Here is a 15,761-nt window from a genome sequence, read left to right as displayed (position 1 = left end):
ATTTAACCCTATCCAGTACACCGCTGAACGCGCTCGTAACCTAGTTCTCTCTACTCCTTGGTGTGAAGCATGCAGCTCTTCCAGTATGCCTCTTTGCAACGAGGCTGGGATAATGATTCTCTGGCTCTTGAGTAGAATTCCATCCTGGACCCCAATCTCATCTCTGAAATTCCAGAATGGCAGGAGAATTCCTGGGCAGTCAGCCCGGTTGGAAGGCCAGCCGGTCAATACCATGCTTACAAGTTGCTTTAGGAGTGGATCCTGGGATGTTTCCACTCTTATATCTTCAACTCTCGTCGGCGCAAAGTTGAGGTATGAGATCATGCTATGGACGTTGAGATCGATCCCTTCAATGTGCCCACTGGGTCTGGGTGCTACTCGTGACAAGCAGTCTGCAATTGGAACTGTTTTTCCTGGGGTATATTTTACAGTAAAATCATATCCCTCGACCTTCAATAACATTCTAGCCAGTCTTGGGGGTGCTTGTGCTAGATTTTTCAATGCTATCGACTCCAATGGCTTGTGATCCGTATGAATTGTCGTTTTGTGGCCCCAAACGTAACTGTGAAATTTCTCCAGGCCAAAGACGATAGCCAACATCTCCCTCTCTATGTTTGAGTAGCGTGTTTCTGGTCCGGAAAGTGCTTTGCTCGCGAATGCTACTGGTCTGTCGTTTTGTAGCAGAGCCGCGCCTATACCCATTGAAGACGCATCTACCTGTAGCACTATTGGTTCTTTAGGGTCGAAGTATCAGAGTGTCGTATGATTTCCGATCTCTTTTTTGATTTCTTCGAATGCCTGTTGCTCCTGTGAAGACCATGTGAAGTCATTCTTCTTCGATGTTAACTCACGTAGGGGTTTTGTCAGTGTCGCGAGTCGTGGAGAGAATTTGTTCAAGTAGTTCACCAGGCCTAGGAAGCTGGTGAGCTGCTTTGCATCCTCGGGGGGTTGCATCTGTGTGATCGCCTCTATTTTCCGGGGATCTGGCTTGACACCGTCTCTTGAGATTATGTGGCCGTAGAAAGGGATTTCGGAGGTTTTTACCACAAATTTCTCTGAATTAAACCTGCAGTTTCTTTCCCTTGCTCTAAACATTAGCTGCCTCAGTGCCTTGTCATGGTCACTGCCGTCTTCCTCGAATGCGTACACTACTATGTCGTCGCATATGGATAGGACATTTTCGAGGTCTCCGAAGTTTTCCTGCATGGCTCTTTGGAACTCATCTTGGGCAGATTTGACTCCCATGGGGTACCTGTTGTACATGTATCTGCCATGTGGGGTAATGAATGTTGTGAGACGTCTCGACTTTTCGTCCAGTTTCAAATGCCAGTAGCCGGACTTGATATCGACTTTTGTGAACCATCTAGCGTTGTCTAGTTCCGCAGTGATGTCTTCGAATGTCGGAGTCGCATAGTGTGGTCTGTGCACTGCTTTATTTAAGTCTCGGGGGTCGAGGCATAGCCTGACCGATCCGTTCCTTTTAGTGGTACAGACGAATGAGTTTACCCAGGGCGTCGGGTCCTTTACAGGGGAAATTATTCCCTGGGCCTCTAAGGAGTCCAACTCCAATTTCAACTTTCCTTTTAGGGATATTGGGACTCGACGTGGTGGGTGGACAACTGGTGGTACTTCGGGGTTTAAATGGATGGTGTGTTCACCTGGCAGACAACCAATGGAGTCGAATACGTCTGGAAATTCCTCAATGATTTTCCTCCTTTCTCCAAGGTTTCCCATCGTACATGGTTCCTGCACGGGGACCGGTTTCATGTCGTGCGGGGGAGTAGGCCGGGATGCTTTGTCCGTCACATGAGTTGTGTCCGTTTTTATAGCCAAGTTAAGGGTGACTAGCCCTAATTCTCTTGATGTTTGGAGTCCTATTAGTATAGGGTCTCTTGATTTCACCACGTGAAAGGTCGCTTTAACGAACTTGTCGCGGGATCTGACCCCTAAACGACAGGTCCCTTCTTGGTCTATCGTTGAGCCTCCAAACGCAATTAGCCTTATAGCTGATTTTTCCAGTGGTACTCCTTTCAGTTCCTTGAATACCTGTTTAGGTAACAGGTTGCTCATTGCACCTGTGTCGATTTTCGCGTCAACCTCTATTTGGGCTTTGCTGTTGCCTATCTTCAGTTTTGTGAAAGCTTCTGTGGTCGCTAACGGTAATTCCTTTACTGTGTGAAAGTACAGCTCCTCTGTGGAACTGTCGTCGTTGCTACCCATATGTGCTGCTGCCATGTGGATTTTATTCTTATTATATTTCCTCTGTGGCTGGAATGACTGTCTGCGTGTGTGCCCCTCGTCTCCCATTTTAGAGTGGCAAACTTTAGCAAAGTGTCCCTTTTTATTGCATTTTAGGCAGTATTTGCCTTTAGCTGGACATTTATATTGATGGTGTTTTGTGCCACAATTACCACATGTGGTAGGTCCACTGGGCTGTCTGGCTCTAACTGCGAGTGTAGAGCTGTCTTCTACTGCTGTTGTACGTAATGCTTCCATTTGTTTACACGTGGCTTCTTCTGTCTCGACGATTCCGAGTGCTTTCTCGATCGTGAGATCGCTTCCTTCTCTTATTAGGGACTTTTGTGCAGACTGTAAATAAATACCGAATATGAATAGGTCCAACACAATGGTCTCTTCCACCGTCCGACCGTATTCACACTGTTTGGCTGTCTGACGCAGCCGACTTAGAAATGCGTGTGCCGATTCATCCGCGTTTTGTTTACATTTTAGTAGGTTGTGTCTAGCTACACGAAAGTTCGATCGCGGATTCGCATATTCCTTAAAAAATTGGATATATTTATCCAATGTCCTTTCTTCTCCCTGTCGAAAGGGAAAAGTGTCACTTATTTCCTGGCCCTCGATACCAGACCATATTAGCAAGTAATTTAACTTTGTGTCTGAATCTACGTCTTTCATTGGGCCGTCGAAATATAAATGAACTTGCCTGATAAATCGGTCCATTGATTTGGCCAAATTTGAAGTGTTCCAATCGATTGTTGGAGGTGGTAGTTGCGAATATGTATTCATCGTCGATTGCGAGAAAAATACCGACACCACGTGTGTTTTGTATTAATTTTTTTTTAGATCCCGAAAATGTTCGTTTTTTTTTTTTTTTTTTTTTTTTTAGGGTAATATTGTTACTATTCCTTTGATTCTTTAGAGGATCCCACTTCAGACACCATGTCGTGATAATACATACTTTGGAAGCATTGATAAACAGACTCGAAGGTGGTGTAAAATGCGTTCTTTATTGTCTAGTAGTAAACGTTGCACTGAGAAACAATGGCGGACGAGATTCATACGTCACGGGCCAAGGGGCATAACTCTAGGCGACTAATAGTCTCTTAGCCTATATTATGACAATTTTCACTGAATTTTATTCAAATAGAAGAATTAACAAGTTTATTTTAGTAAGAAGGATAAAACATTTTAGTAAGAAAGATAACGAAATAGTAACTCGTTTTTAATAAAATAACAACAGGGGAAATAATCTTTTCTGGTAATAATAAAAATAAAGTTAGTTTCATTTTGTTTGGAAAACAGTTCCTAATATTTTTTTCATTATAAAAGTTCTATTTTTGTTTCATAAAAAACAGTTCATAAACATATTATTGGGGAAAATCAGTTCATAAATATAAAAAAAGTCCATAATATATTTTTATTATAAAAAAATACAGTAAATGAATTAAAAAAAAAAATAAAGAGTTCATAGACATATTATTGGGGGGAAAACAGTTAAGAAATATAAACGTGCTGGTCAAAAAAAAAAAAAAAATAGAACATCATGTTTTTTAGCGCTAAATTCTTATTAAGGATGATCTGTGAGATGCAAGTGGTGCTAAAATATCCCTATCATTCTTGTTGTGAACCAGAATATAAATATCCTAACTCGCTACAAAAGAAAATAATGAAACGAATAGAATGAAGGAAACAAAAATTCAATTGCTGGATAAAACAAACATGTCGGTTATTTTCTGTAGAAAATAAAGGGTTTAGGTGAAAACGTGTTCATTCAGTCGTTGACGACTACATGCGTGGAAAAGAAAGGAATGAAGTTGAGGATGAGAAATGGCCGTCCGCATGTAGAAAGGGAAATAGAAAGGGAGTGTTGGCCTCAGCAAAACCATGCTTTCATGATAAAAGTCGTCCACGTGGAAAAGTCTTTAAGCCAAGAGCTATGGACGCCGAAAAAGGGAAGAAAAGAAGAAGTTGAATGGTGTTGTTGACTTTTGTATTAGAGTGAGTGTTCTGACTGCGCATGTTTAGAATTCCTTTCAGGGGAAGTGACGTTTCCCTGGTGTGCATACATGTGTGTACGTTATCGTGTGTGTGTATACACGTGAATGTGAGTGTATGCATGAGGATGTGTATATGCATGCATGTGTGTACGTACGTGCGTATGTACATGTAGGTGTGTATATGTGAGGAAAAAACATGTTCGAACATGCTAAACTAACTGAAATAGTTGTTTTACGACAGAATGTTTTTTTCATATCAATTGTAATGTCAGTTTTTGAATATTTCGTGTTTCAAAATAATAGAACAAGGCAGGTAAGTAAACAAAATAGTTTTTGTTAGTAACATAAATGCAAACAAATTAGTAGCAGCACCTTTTGCCTTGATATCAGCATCAATTCGCCGGGGCATGGAATCAACAAGCTTCTCACAATCCTGTGTAGACACTGAATCCCATGTGCAAGGTTAGTAGTTTTTTTCTTTGCAGAGCTTCTTTTTATCTGGTCCCACAAGGCTTCAATAACGTTCAAATCAGGCGAGTACGCCGGCCATTCAAGAACAGGGATCGATCGTTTTTGGAGCCAGGAAGACGTGGTGTTGGCAGAGTACACCGGTGCCAAGTCATGTTGAAAAATGATGTCTGTAGCCTCCCCGTCAAACTGGTTATCCAACACTGGCAGTAAATTAGCTTCCAGGATATCTTGGTACACTTTTTCATTAACAGTTCCTTTGATGGAGCATGAATTACCAACACCTTTAGCACTCATACAGCCCCAAGCCATGCAAGACTGCGGAAACTTCACAGACTTCTTAATGCATTCTTGGTTATACCGTTCCATGGTTCTTTGCCAAACATGTGGCTCTTGGTCGCTGAAGGAGATGAAAAATCGAGATTCTTCTGAAAAGATCACACGCCACTATTCGTCTGTAGTCCAGGTTTGATGAGCAGTTACATTTCAGATGAGTCTCGATTTTGTATCTCCTTCGGCGACCAAGAGCCATGTGTTTGGCGAAGAACCACGGAACGAAATAACCAAGAATGCATTAAGAAGTCTGTGAGGTTCCCACAGTCTTGCATAGTTTGGGGATGTATGAGTGCTAAAGGTGTTGGTAATTTATGCTTTATCAGGAACTGTAAACGCAAAAGTGTACCAAGATATCCTGGAAGCTAATTTACTACCAGTGTTGGATAACCAGTTTGACAGGGAGGCTAAAGACACCATTTTTAAACATGACTGGCACCGGCGCACTCTGCCAACACCACGTTTCCTGGCCCCGAGAACGATTGATCTCTCTTCTTGAATGGCCGGTGAACTCGCCAGATTTGAACGTTATTGAAGCCTTGTGGGATCAGATAAAGATGAAGCTTCGCAAAGAAAAACCTTCTACCCTTGCAGCCATGAAGATCCCAATCCAGAACACATGGGATTCAGTGTCTACACACGATTACGAGCAGCTTGTTGATTCCATGCCCCGGCGAATTGATGCTGTTATCAAAGCAAAAGGTGCTGCTATTAAATATTGATTAATTTTATTTGTATTTATGTTAATAAAAAAAACTATTTTGTTTGGTTACCTGCCTTGTTCTATTATTTTGAAACACGAAATATTCAAAAACTGACATTACAATTGATATGAAAAAAATATTCTGCCGTAAAACAACTATTCCAGTTAGTTTAGCATGATAGGGATATTATAAAACCAATTACATCTCACAGATCGTCCTCAATAAGAATTTAGCGCTAAAAAACATGCTGTTCTATTTTATTGACCAGCATGTTTATATAAAAAAACAGTCAATTTTTATTATAAAAACAGTCCATAAACAGTATTATTATAAAGGTTATACTTTTCTTATAAAAGTTCAAATAAAAACTTTTTGAATAAAACTTCTATTTTTATACTGGCATTTTTAAAAAAGTGCACTCTATAGAGTTTTGGTCATCCGTAGCTAAAAATTAGTCTGACGTTATTTTCACTAAATGGCTTTGTAAAACACGGGGATGCGGAAGGTGAATTTAACCATATAGAGATATCCCATGAATTACCATTTAACTTGGAAACGTTGAGTCAGAAACATTAATTTTTCACTTTCATTTTTATTGTTATATTTTCTTAGTCGTGCAGAATTTCACGGCAACAATTAATATGGACCAAGGGTGTATCCCGCTTAGTGTTGGTACTAGAGTTTACATCACTGAGAGAAGCTGCCCCATTCTTACTGTAAAACAGTGTGTGACAATGCTGAAAAGACCTTATTTCAGTCTCGAATATGGTTATTTTGAATATTTGGTTAAAGTTTACTTGTAGGGTAAAATATCTCCATGTAAGATCGATCTGCTATAATTCTGTACAGAGACTGAAGATATTGAGGATAGTATTTGGTAGGCATTTAACTTTTCTCAAATTTTATCTGTCTTTTCCATGTACTGTTTCAAGCTCAGTTTTCTACAAATTCAACTATATTATTATTTTACATAATTACAAATTTCCTATATATTTTGTATGTGAAGTACTTAATTGAACAAATGTAAAAATGTGACTCTACATAATTTGAGATTTTTCTCCGGTGTTTTTATATAACTGAACAGATTAAGTCCTCTATTATGTTGATAGAAAGAGTTTCTTGAAAAATGTAATATATTTTACAAGAATAAGATTTCTCATCATTCTTTCCACATATGTGCGTTAAACGAAAAATTGTCTTTTAAAACAGATTCACATATTTTCAGAATAAAATTTACCTCCAATATTTGCATCCATATTTTGAAAGAATAATTCAAATTTACACCTTCGAAAAAATTAACGTTTCTCCCTCGAGTGTGTTCGCATGTGCTTTTTTAAAGTAGCATTCTCTGAAAATGAAGATCCACACACGTTACAAGAATAAGGTTTTTCTCCAGTGTGTGTTCGCATGTGAACTTTTAAAATCGAACTGCCAGAAAATGCAGCGTCACATATTTCACATGAATAAGGTTTCTCTCCAGTGTGTGTTCGCATGTGTTTCTTCAGTTTGTAATGTTCTGTGAATGCAGATTCACAAATCTGACAAGAATAAGGTTTTTCTCCTGTGTGCGTTCGCATATGAACTCGAAGGTAACAATTCTCAGTAAATGCAGATCCACAAATTTCACATGGATATGGTTTCTCACCAGTGTGTGTCCGCATGTGTTTCTTTAATTTTGAGTTCTCTGAAAAAGCCGATTCGCATAACCTACATGAAAAAGGTTTTTCTCCCGTATGAGTTCTGATATGTCGCTTTAAATCGGAATTGCTTGAAAATGAAGAACCACATTCTTCACATGAATAAGGTTTTTCTCCTGTGTGCTTCCGCATGTGTTTTTTTAAATTAGAATTGTCAGAAAATGAAGTTTGACATATTTCACATGAATAAGGTTTCTCTCCTGTGTGTTTTCGAAAATGTTTCTTTAATTTGGAATTCTCTGAAAATGACGTTTTGCATATTTGACAAGAATATGGTTTCTCTCCAGTATGTGTTCGCACATGTCTTTGTAAGTCTGCACTGTTTGTAAATGATACTGTGCAAACTTCACATGAATATGGTTTCCATTTTGAATTTGTTTCCATGTCAATTCTTTAAAAAGACCAGAGCAAAATACTGATCCACTCTTTTCTGATAATTACATTTTCCCAATAGTAGTGAAATCATTTAATTTCCAATATAACTGTTATCTGTGAATAAAGAAAATATATCATTAAATATATTAAATCTTAAATAATACAATGAATGCAAATATTCATAAAAATACACTTATTAACTTAATTTTGCTTTATATATAAATACATTTAATTAACATATTTGAAAAGTAATTCATTTACACAATACAATAATCTTTACACATTTTTACCGAGGAAGAAGGTCATTTTTTTCTACCTCTTCTAATGCAAGTACTCATTTGTCATTTTAAAATGTAATTGGGACAGACGGTGCCAGAGGGAAGATGAAGGTAGTATCTCAGTTTTCATGTTAGTGGGAGTATTGCATTTGGGCATTGACTCAGGTATTGACTGATGAAAAGGAGAAAGCTAGAGGGAGACAGACACTTTTAAGAATTTATTGAACAAGGGAGTAAATAATATAAAATGACATTGTATTTGCTAAATCACATTCAGATGCTTGATTTTCATACATGACACTACATAACATTTGGGACAAAACTAGATTGTCAATCACTGCTATAGACAGTAACACAATTTATTTGTATAAGTAGCGAAACAATATACAAATTCTAACAATTAATCTAATGACTTCATTTTATAAGGCAGGAAACAATTCTTTCTGAATATCAGTTTCACTAAAATGCTTTTACCAACCAAAGTTACATCTTTAAATACGATTCTATTTTTATATAAGGCAGAATTTTATAGTGAAGAAATAAATATTTAAACTAATGAAAACTGAAGTATTTTATAAGATTTTTCTTATCGTGCATGATTTAAGATAACTTGCCACAATTCTTTTAAGTAATAAAATTGATTGATTAAAACTAATGAGTGAGTGATAATTTCTGGAGGTCCTATCCGATTGTGAGGCCCCAACTCGCGTGTTTTGGGGAGTGTGGAGCCACCTTTAATTACCATTGCTCCCAGGTCCACTCTGACCCAGAATGGAAGTACCTCATAGGGTCCTACATATGGGTTAAATAAAACCAAATTTGAAACAAATTATTCTATTTAAAAATTTGTCTTAAAAAGCATTAGATTCGATATTAACTTGAAAATGGGTTGATATGCTGTAAAACAAAAACAATCAAATTATAATTTCTAGAAATTTACTATAAAACAATGGTAATGAATAAAAGTCACTTTTGCATGAGTAGACATTTAAAAAGTATTTAATATAAATAAAATGCATGTTTATACTTTAACTATTCATTTTCTACAAAATATCAAACCTTCATAAGATAAAATTAAAATCATATTGACAAATTTGCACCTCAGCCATTCAATTTAGTAGTGCTATTTTAAAATATTTTTTACAGAAAATGGGCTATTTATTTATCAATAATGGAACAGAAAATGCGCTATTTATTATCAATAATGGAACAGAAAATGGGCTATTTATTTATCAATAATGGAACAGATTTTTACTTGTATATAAATGCTGTTACTATGTTTTATAACTATAAAAGCTTTATCATAGTGCAAAATTGACACGATGTAAATGAGAGAAAAAATTATTCCTAATGATAAAGTATGTTTTAATCAAAGTTAAAGATTGATATGAATAATAACCAAATTCTAAAGCTTTGCATTGTTATGGATCATAATAAATGCAAAGCTTTATAATTATGGCATTTATAGAAGTAATAAAAGAAGGAAACAATGTCATAAGCAAGTAAGAATTTTCGAGGCGTGTATTCAAAATTTTCGTTTATAATGATAGACAACAATGAATCTGATTAGAGTGTTTTAAGCCAGCTGCTGTTGGACTTAGAACGTATTAGAAATGTAGAAATTGAAAATCCCAAGAAGGATAAAAAATTAGCTTAAGAAAACTGGATGACAGCTGAAATAATACAAAGGAAAGGCTGTGCGGGTCTTGCCTACTCAAGGATTTAGGAAATGAGGTTTACGTGAATTAAGAATTCACTCCATAATAATTACAAGAGGAAAACACAACAAACATTAAAATCACAAAATCTCTGTCAGACTGTACTTACGAATATTACAACATCAGCTTCTGGGATACCAGATGCCTACACTACTCCTTTTAAATATCTCCCAGAAAAAAATTACTCCCTGCATGGGCATTCATTTTTATGACATGTTATACCTGTTAGAAAAGATTGGATTCCAACGCGTCAACACCACATTATCCAATGCATTTTCCCTAGGGATAACAGCTCATCATGCTAGTTTGAGGCCACAATTAACATCGGCCTGACAAAATCATCTCAGGTTTTCTTGGGCCTGGCTGAAAACATAAACTGGATTGTATCCACATGTCACCAACTGATATACTTGATAATTTCTCATATCGGAACCATACTTTCATCCAGTGAAGACCACCTAAAAGGGCTTGTGCTTAGGTTAAATGCAGATGTCATTAAAATGAACACAAAACTTATTTCTGTCTTAGAGAAGTCTGCCAGTTCATACACTATCACACTCTTTGTATCTGATGAGCAAAGGGAGACATTATGAGATGCAATTGAAAAGATGCATCAATAATCCACCTACGGCCAGCTACATGCAATCAGAAAATTATAGATTCCAGCTCATTCACTGCATCTCAAAAGAGATAGAGTAGCCAAAAACACAACAGTTCCTCTGTCGTATACAAAGCTGTCTATAGAGAGCTCAATAAGATGAATCCAACTGGTTGACTGGTCTCTAGCGTCTTCCTTTCTATAGCTTTCTGTGCGCTAAACAGTAAGCTTGGATCACTTGATTGTCCTCAGAGAGATTCTGTATTTCTGGGACCAGATTACCAGTGAACGCATTCACTTCATTGATATGCATTTGATAAAAGAGTAATATTGCAACCCAATGCAAATAGTGAGGACTCTAAGGTTTCTATTAGCTTACATAGGCCAACTACACAATGGATGTTGGAGACATTGTGTATCTTCACAGTAACATAATAAAATAATTGTCATGAATGGTACTTAGTGTCATCTTTTTTTTATTAGTTTTAGCATATTTCTAAGGGAAATAAATTGTAATTTGTTAATGACTTAAAAATCTTCCTTAAGTTTACCATTAGACCTAAGTCCTGCATTCCAATTTCCCCCACACAAGTTGGTGACAAAATTTTGCTACATCACCCAAAGTCCCTGACAACACATAATCCCATTTACCTTGAAAAAGGACGTTTGATGTTATGAAGTCAAACAATTTCACATTCCCCACAAAAACCAACAATGTGGTTACGATATGTGGATGATATTTTCATACTCTATCCCCACCAGGGGGGACTTCCAAATACTACTGGAACGTGTGAACTCAATACATACATCCATTCAATTCACCATAGAAAAAGAACATAACAACAAACAATCCTTCCTAGATGTATTGGTAACCTGCACTGATTAGAACTTTGTGACATCTGTATACTGAAAGCCAACCTTTATAGGATCATACCTTCAGTCACACCACCTACGAGTTGTGAAGAAAGGTATAGTCAAATACCTACAATGTCGGTTGAGGACAATATGCATAAACAACACTACATATCAGGAATAAATAGCTAGTCTAAGAACAACCTTTTACCGAAACAACTGACATGACATCAGCCCCAGAAAATCTAGGCCAAACACCAAGAGAAACCAGCCAAAATGCCCACCATGGTCTGCACACCATACTCGAAGGGTCTATCCGAATTTTTTTTTTAAATATGCAGTCAATACGATATTAGGACAGTGTTTAAGAGCAACTCAAAATTCCGGAAATACCTGATGCATGTAAAACCCCCGACTGAAAAACTTACGACAAAAAACTTGGATCACTTGATTGTCCTGCGTTTATGAGATTTCATGTAATGTGAGAAACTTTACAAAGGTGACACATGCCGTCTCCTCCAAGTAAGACTAGAAGAACACTAAAAAGCTGTCACATCTGGAGAAATCAGAAAATCCGCCCTAGCTGAACATGTGTGGATGGAAGAGAGTAATCGATTCCTCAATGTGAGATGATGTCAAAATATTAGATACAGAATAAAGATGGCAGATCAGAAAATTTAAAGAGGTGGCACACATGATAGAAAATAACATCACCAGCCATCTCAGTATAGAACTAAATTGCATTTGGTCACCCCTAATCACAAATCCACAGAAAAAGAAACAAGACATATGCCCAGCCCTTCGGAGTTGTCCCCTTGTATTGTGTTTAAAAATATGCATAGGTATCGATCCTGTTTCGTAAAACATTTTTTTCACTAATATTAACAATTAGTATAGATATCCCAAAAATTGAGTCATAGGAAAGCCTTTAAAAAATATCTTTGTGATCCCTGAAAAGTGAACTGTCTTTATGATCTACGGACCCACTCTCAAACCCACAGTTTGAATTCTTGAAATGCAGATCAATCCCTTTTTCCTCAGTAGAGAAAAAGACGCATGTTTTCAACACCTGAAGGAGGTTGCAGGTTGCAGCGACCGAAACGTTGTGTTTATACCACCCAAGATGAGAATAATAGTCCGATTAATCAACATAACACAAACATTCACATCTCATCTTAAAGATTCAGAATTGCAGATTGCGTATCGTTTGAAAACATTTGTAATTTGAGACATCTCAGTTGAAGCATATCTAGCGAGTAAAAATGATTCCTCATTTATTAATACTAAACAAAAAAAAACAGCAGAATACAACAAAATAGCAAACATATCAAATTATATTCAGAATATTAAATTATAATTTTACCATCTAACCTAACCTTGGCAAAAGTCGGTTGATTCAATTCAAATTCTATAGAGGCCGTGAATATTCACGTTCAATGACAAAATTCTTGTATCAAAGCAATGATGGTAGTAATTAATGTTCCTTGCTAAATCTTAATAAATTAACGATCTATATAAAGACTCTATTTAAAACTAATACTATTTACATTTTATAATGAATACTATAATAATCTGTATAAATAAAAAAATTAAATGCATATATGTATGTGTGTGTCTGTGCTTAACCAATAAACTCTTAAACCATTGGTAACAAAAAACTGAAATTAACAGAAAATAGTAATCATACACGAATGATGATTTATAACGAGTAACATCTTTGAATAGATGAATAACATGCAAAAAATATGCCGGCAAGTTTAAATGCAAAATGTTCATTTAAACTTGTTTAAATATTTCTATTACTTCTGAGCATGCACAAATTCAAAGGTAACTTTAAGTAGTTTAATTTTAAATCTTTCTTATCTATCTGACAAATTCGAAATATCATGGTGTGACAACAGTCATGGAAACAAGTGGCCAATGCGATGGTCAAAACTCGAAACCTGACCGATAGGATACCAAAAGGTGACATATGCGATAGCACCTTCATCTGCCACTGAAGTTAAAGTTAATTTCTCTCAGCATGCATCCAATTCATCCAGATTAATATGCTGTGCATCATTCTCAGGTCGCAGCCAACAAGCGTCCTCCACCACAGTTCCATCTCTTTCTAATGCCACTCCAGTTGCTAGCATGCTGGCATCAACCCATACACTCAGTTCCTAGTTCACACACCAATCCCCACACCAATCCACACACCAATCCCCACAAGCTGGATCATTCCGCTTTACTGTGTCCACAGTCTCGCACATCATATGCCAGAGTAGGGAATCTGTCACCTTGTCGTTTCAGCTGTTTGTGATTGAACAGGCTTTTCTCTTTATATCGGCATGCCACATGCAGCTACGCACATACTGGGAGGTACCTATGAGCTTTCCACACAAGGAAAATACAGTCCATCGTGTCATGATATTGAGAATTAGTAAGATTATGTTCCCTCTTTTCCAGCGTAGAACACTGTGCTCTCTTAAGACTGTCAGTCTCAGCACATGTGTGCCATCCCCAAGTCGTTCTGGGTCTTGCATTCTAGTCCAAATCAAGCTAAGCCTTCCTGGGCTTGAAAGGCAGGCACAACGTCTTCATCGACAAAGATATCATCAATGTAAGCAGATATTGTGTGGTCCATTTCTACCTCCTGTGATAGCACTCTGCTAACAATAGCCTTCATTATGAGGGGAGACACATTCAAGCCAAACTCCAAACATGTCAGACAGTATCTATTTACATTCACCTCTGCCATCTGGTAAGGCCACAGTGTCTCGTGGACTCATACTTGGAGATATGCTTTCTGGAGGACAAGCAGTGATATATTTGCCCCCTTTTGGTGCCTCTCGTGCATCTTGGCAGCACAAACATCTGCATTCACTGTGAATGCATCTATATGATTGTTGAGTTAGCAGTAGTCCATCACTGGTTGTACCTTTGCCTTATTTCACTGCATCACAGCCATTAATGGAATTAATCCCTTGGGAGGTCTGAATCTGTCTTCCAAATATGGCACAAGCCAACTCTTGGCCATCCATGCCTGGAGTTCTTAGTCGTACGCTGGTTGAAGCTCCACAGCCACTCAATATTCTGGCACTCCATTACGCAGTTATTTAGGTGGGCAGTTATCTGCCCATTTCCATGCTCACTTCTGATGGTCAGATGTTACAGTAAAGTCCAGTTCACTGATGGAGATAACCGCACACATGGAAACTCCCTACACCAATTTGGACTGCACCCATAGATCCAACAGTGATGCCTCTCAGTGCTTTTATCACATCGATGCATAACAACAGATTAAATCCCAGTGATTTACCATGCACCACTAGAGCATCGATCCTAACATGATCACTATTGTTTGTTGAAATAGTGATTCTCTTCTGCAGCATGCACATGACGAGCCTCCAATAGCCAGGAGGTCCACTTTTGCTGTCTTCCAGGATTGACATTAATTCACATCTATTACTGATTGTGAGCATCCTGTATCAATTAATGCCAAACACCACATATTCCATCAATGTAGACAATCTCCAAGAGTGCCACATTTATATCTTCATGGGGGAATAAGCTGGCACTTATACCTCGTCCCCTTAATCATTTCCCAAACAGTCCTGGGCCGAGTGACCAACCTTGTCACATCAGTAGTAATGGGTCCCACATCTTCAACAATGTGTCGCTATGTGGCCTATGACCGAATTTGAAGCAGTTTATTTATGTACCAGTGCTATTTCTGATAGGGACAGCATATTTACCATTTGATGGACTCACAGCTGCAACCACGTAAAGGATTTGGTCCCTGGTTGACATCAGCACTCTTGCTCTTGCTATTAAGTCTCCCATGCTTAGGGTCTCAATTTTTTTGCCTGCTGGAGTTTGATGGAAATAGCATAAATAGCATCAGAAAATTCTGTAAAAGACACCAGTTTGGCAAGTTGTTCTAGTTTGCCTCCTTCAAAACCAGCTAGTTCAACAAGCCGTCTGATATTGTTTGTGTGCAAGTCTACCTACTCGCCAACTCATTTCACCATGGTTAACTTCCTGTAGGCTGTGAATGCACCATCCATGAATGCCTCCTTTAAACAAGTTTATATCCGCTCAACCTCCAGTCGGTCAATGTTGCTCATTTCTAAGTAGAGGGGCAATGCAACAGGCTTGCCACATCATCTATCTTTTGGAGTTTCCCGACCAACTATAACTTCTTCAGCCATGCTACTACATCTTCCTTGACAGTAAATGGCTTCACCATGTCCCTGCTTAGTCGTATTTTTGCCATGATAACGGCCAGAAAAGCTTGAAGTGTTGAAGTTTTAAACTACAGGATACCATTTTATGCACAAAAATTATCCATCGTTCTTTTCTCCCTCTGACATGCGAGTTAAACGTACAAAAAAAATCCATCATTCTTTTTCCACTGACATACGAAGTACCGTCAACTGGGGTGAATCAGGCATGTCGTGGTGACTAAGGCATTAAATCAGAAAAAAGATTTGAGTGATTTCAGAACTGTTTTACATG

At 37.7% G+C, this 15,761-nt stretch overlaps 1 protein-coding gene across 1 annotated transcript in view; it reads right to left on the bottom strand.

The window, feature by feature from the left end:
* Positions 1 to 5,898: 5,898 nt before the first annotated feature.
* Positions 5,899 to 15,761, bottom strand: part of LOC145263250 (uncharacterized) — a 30,229-nt gene continuing 20,366 nt past the window's right edge. The window contains exon 2 of the mRNA XM_080120332.1: positions 5,899 to 7,929. Coding sequence (XP_079976458.1) covers positions 7,039 to 7,824 — 786 coding nt within the window. The 5' untranslated portion in view covers positions 7,825 to 7,929 and the 3' untranslated portion in view covers positions 5,899 to 7,038. The remainder of the gene's footprint in view (positions 7,930 to 15,761) is intronic.

This window comes from Euprymna scolopes, chromosome 38 (genome assembly GCF_053919585.1).
Source record: "Euprymna scolopes isolate OS-2025 chromosome 38, ASM5391958v1, whole genome shotgun sequence".
Taxonomy (NCBI): Eukaryota; Metazoa; Mollusca; class Cephalopoda; order Sepiida; family Sepiolidae; genus Euprymna; species Euprymna scolopes.
This window is presented reverse-complemented; position numbering and strand designations above follow the sequence as displayed.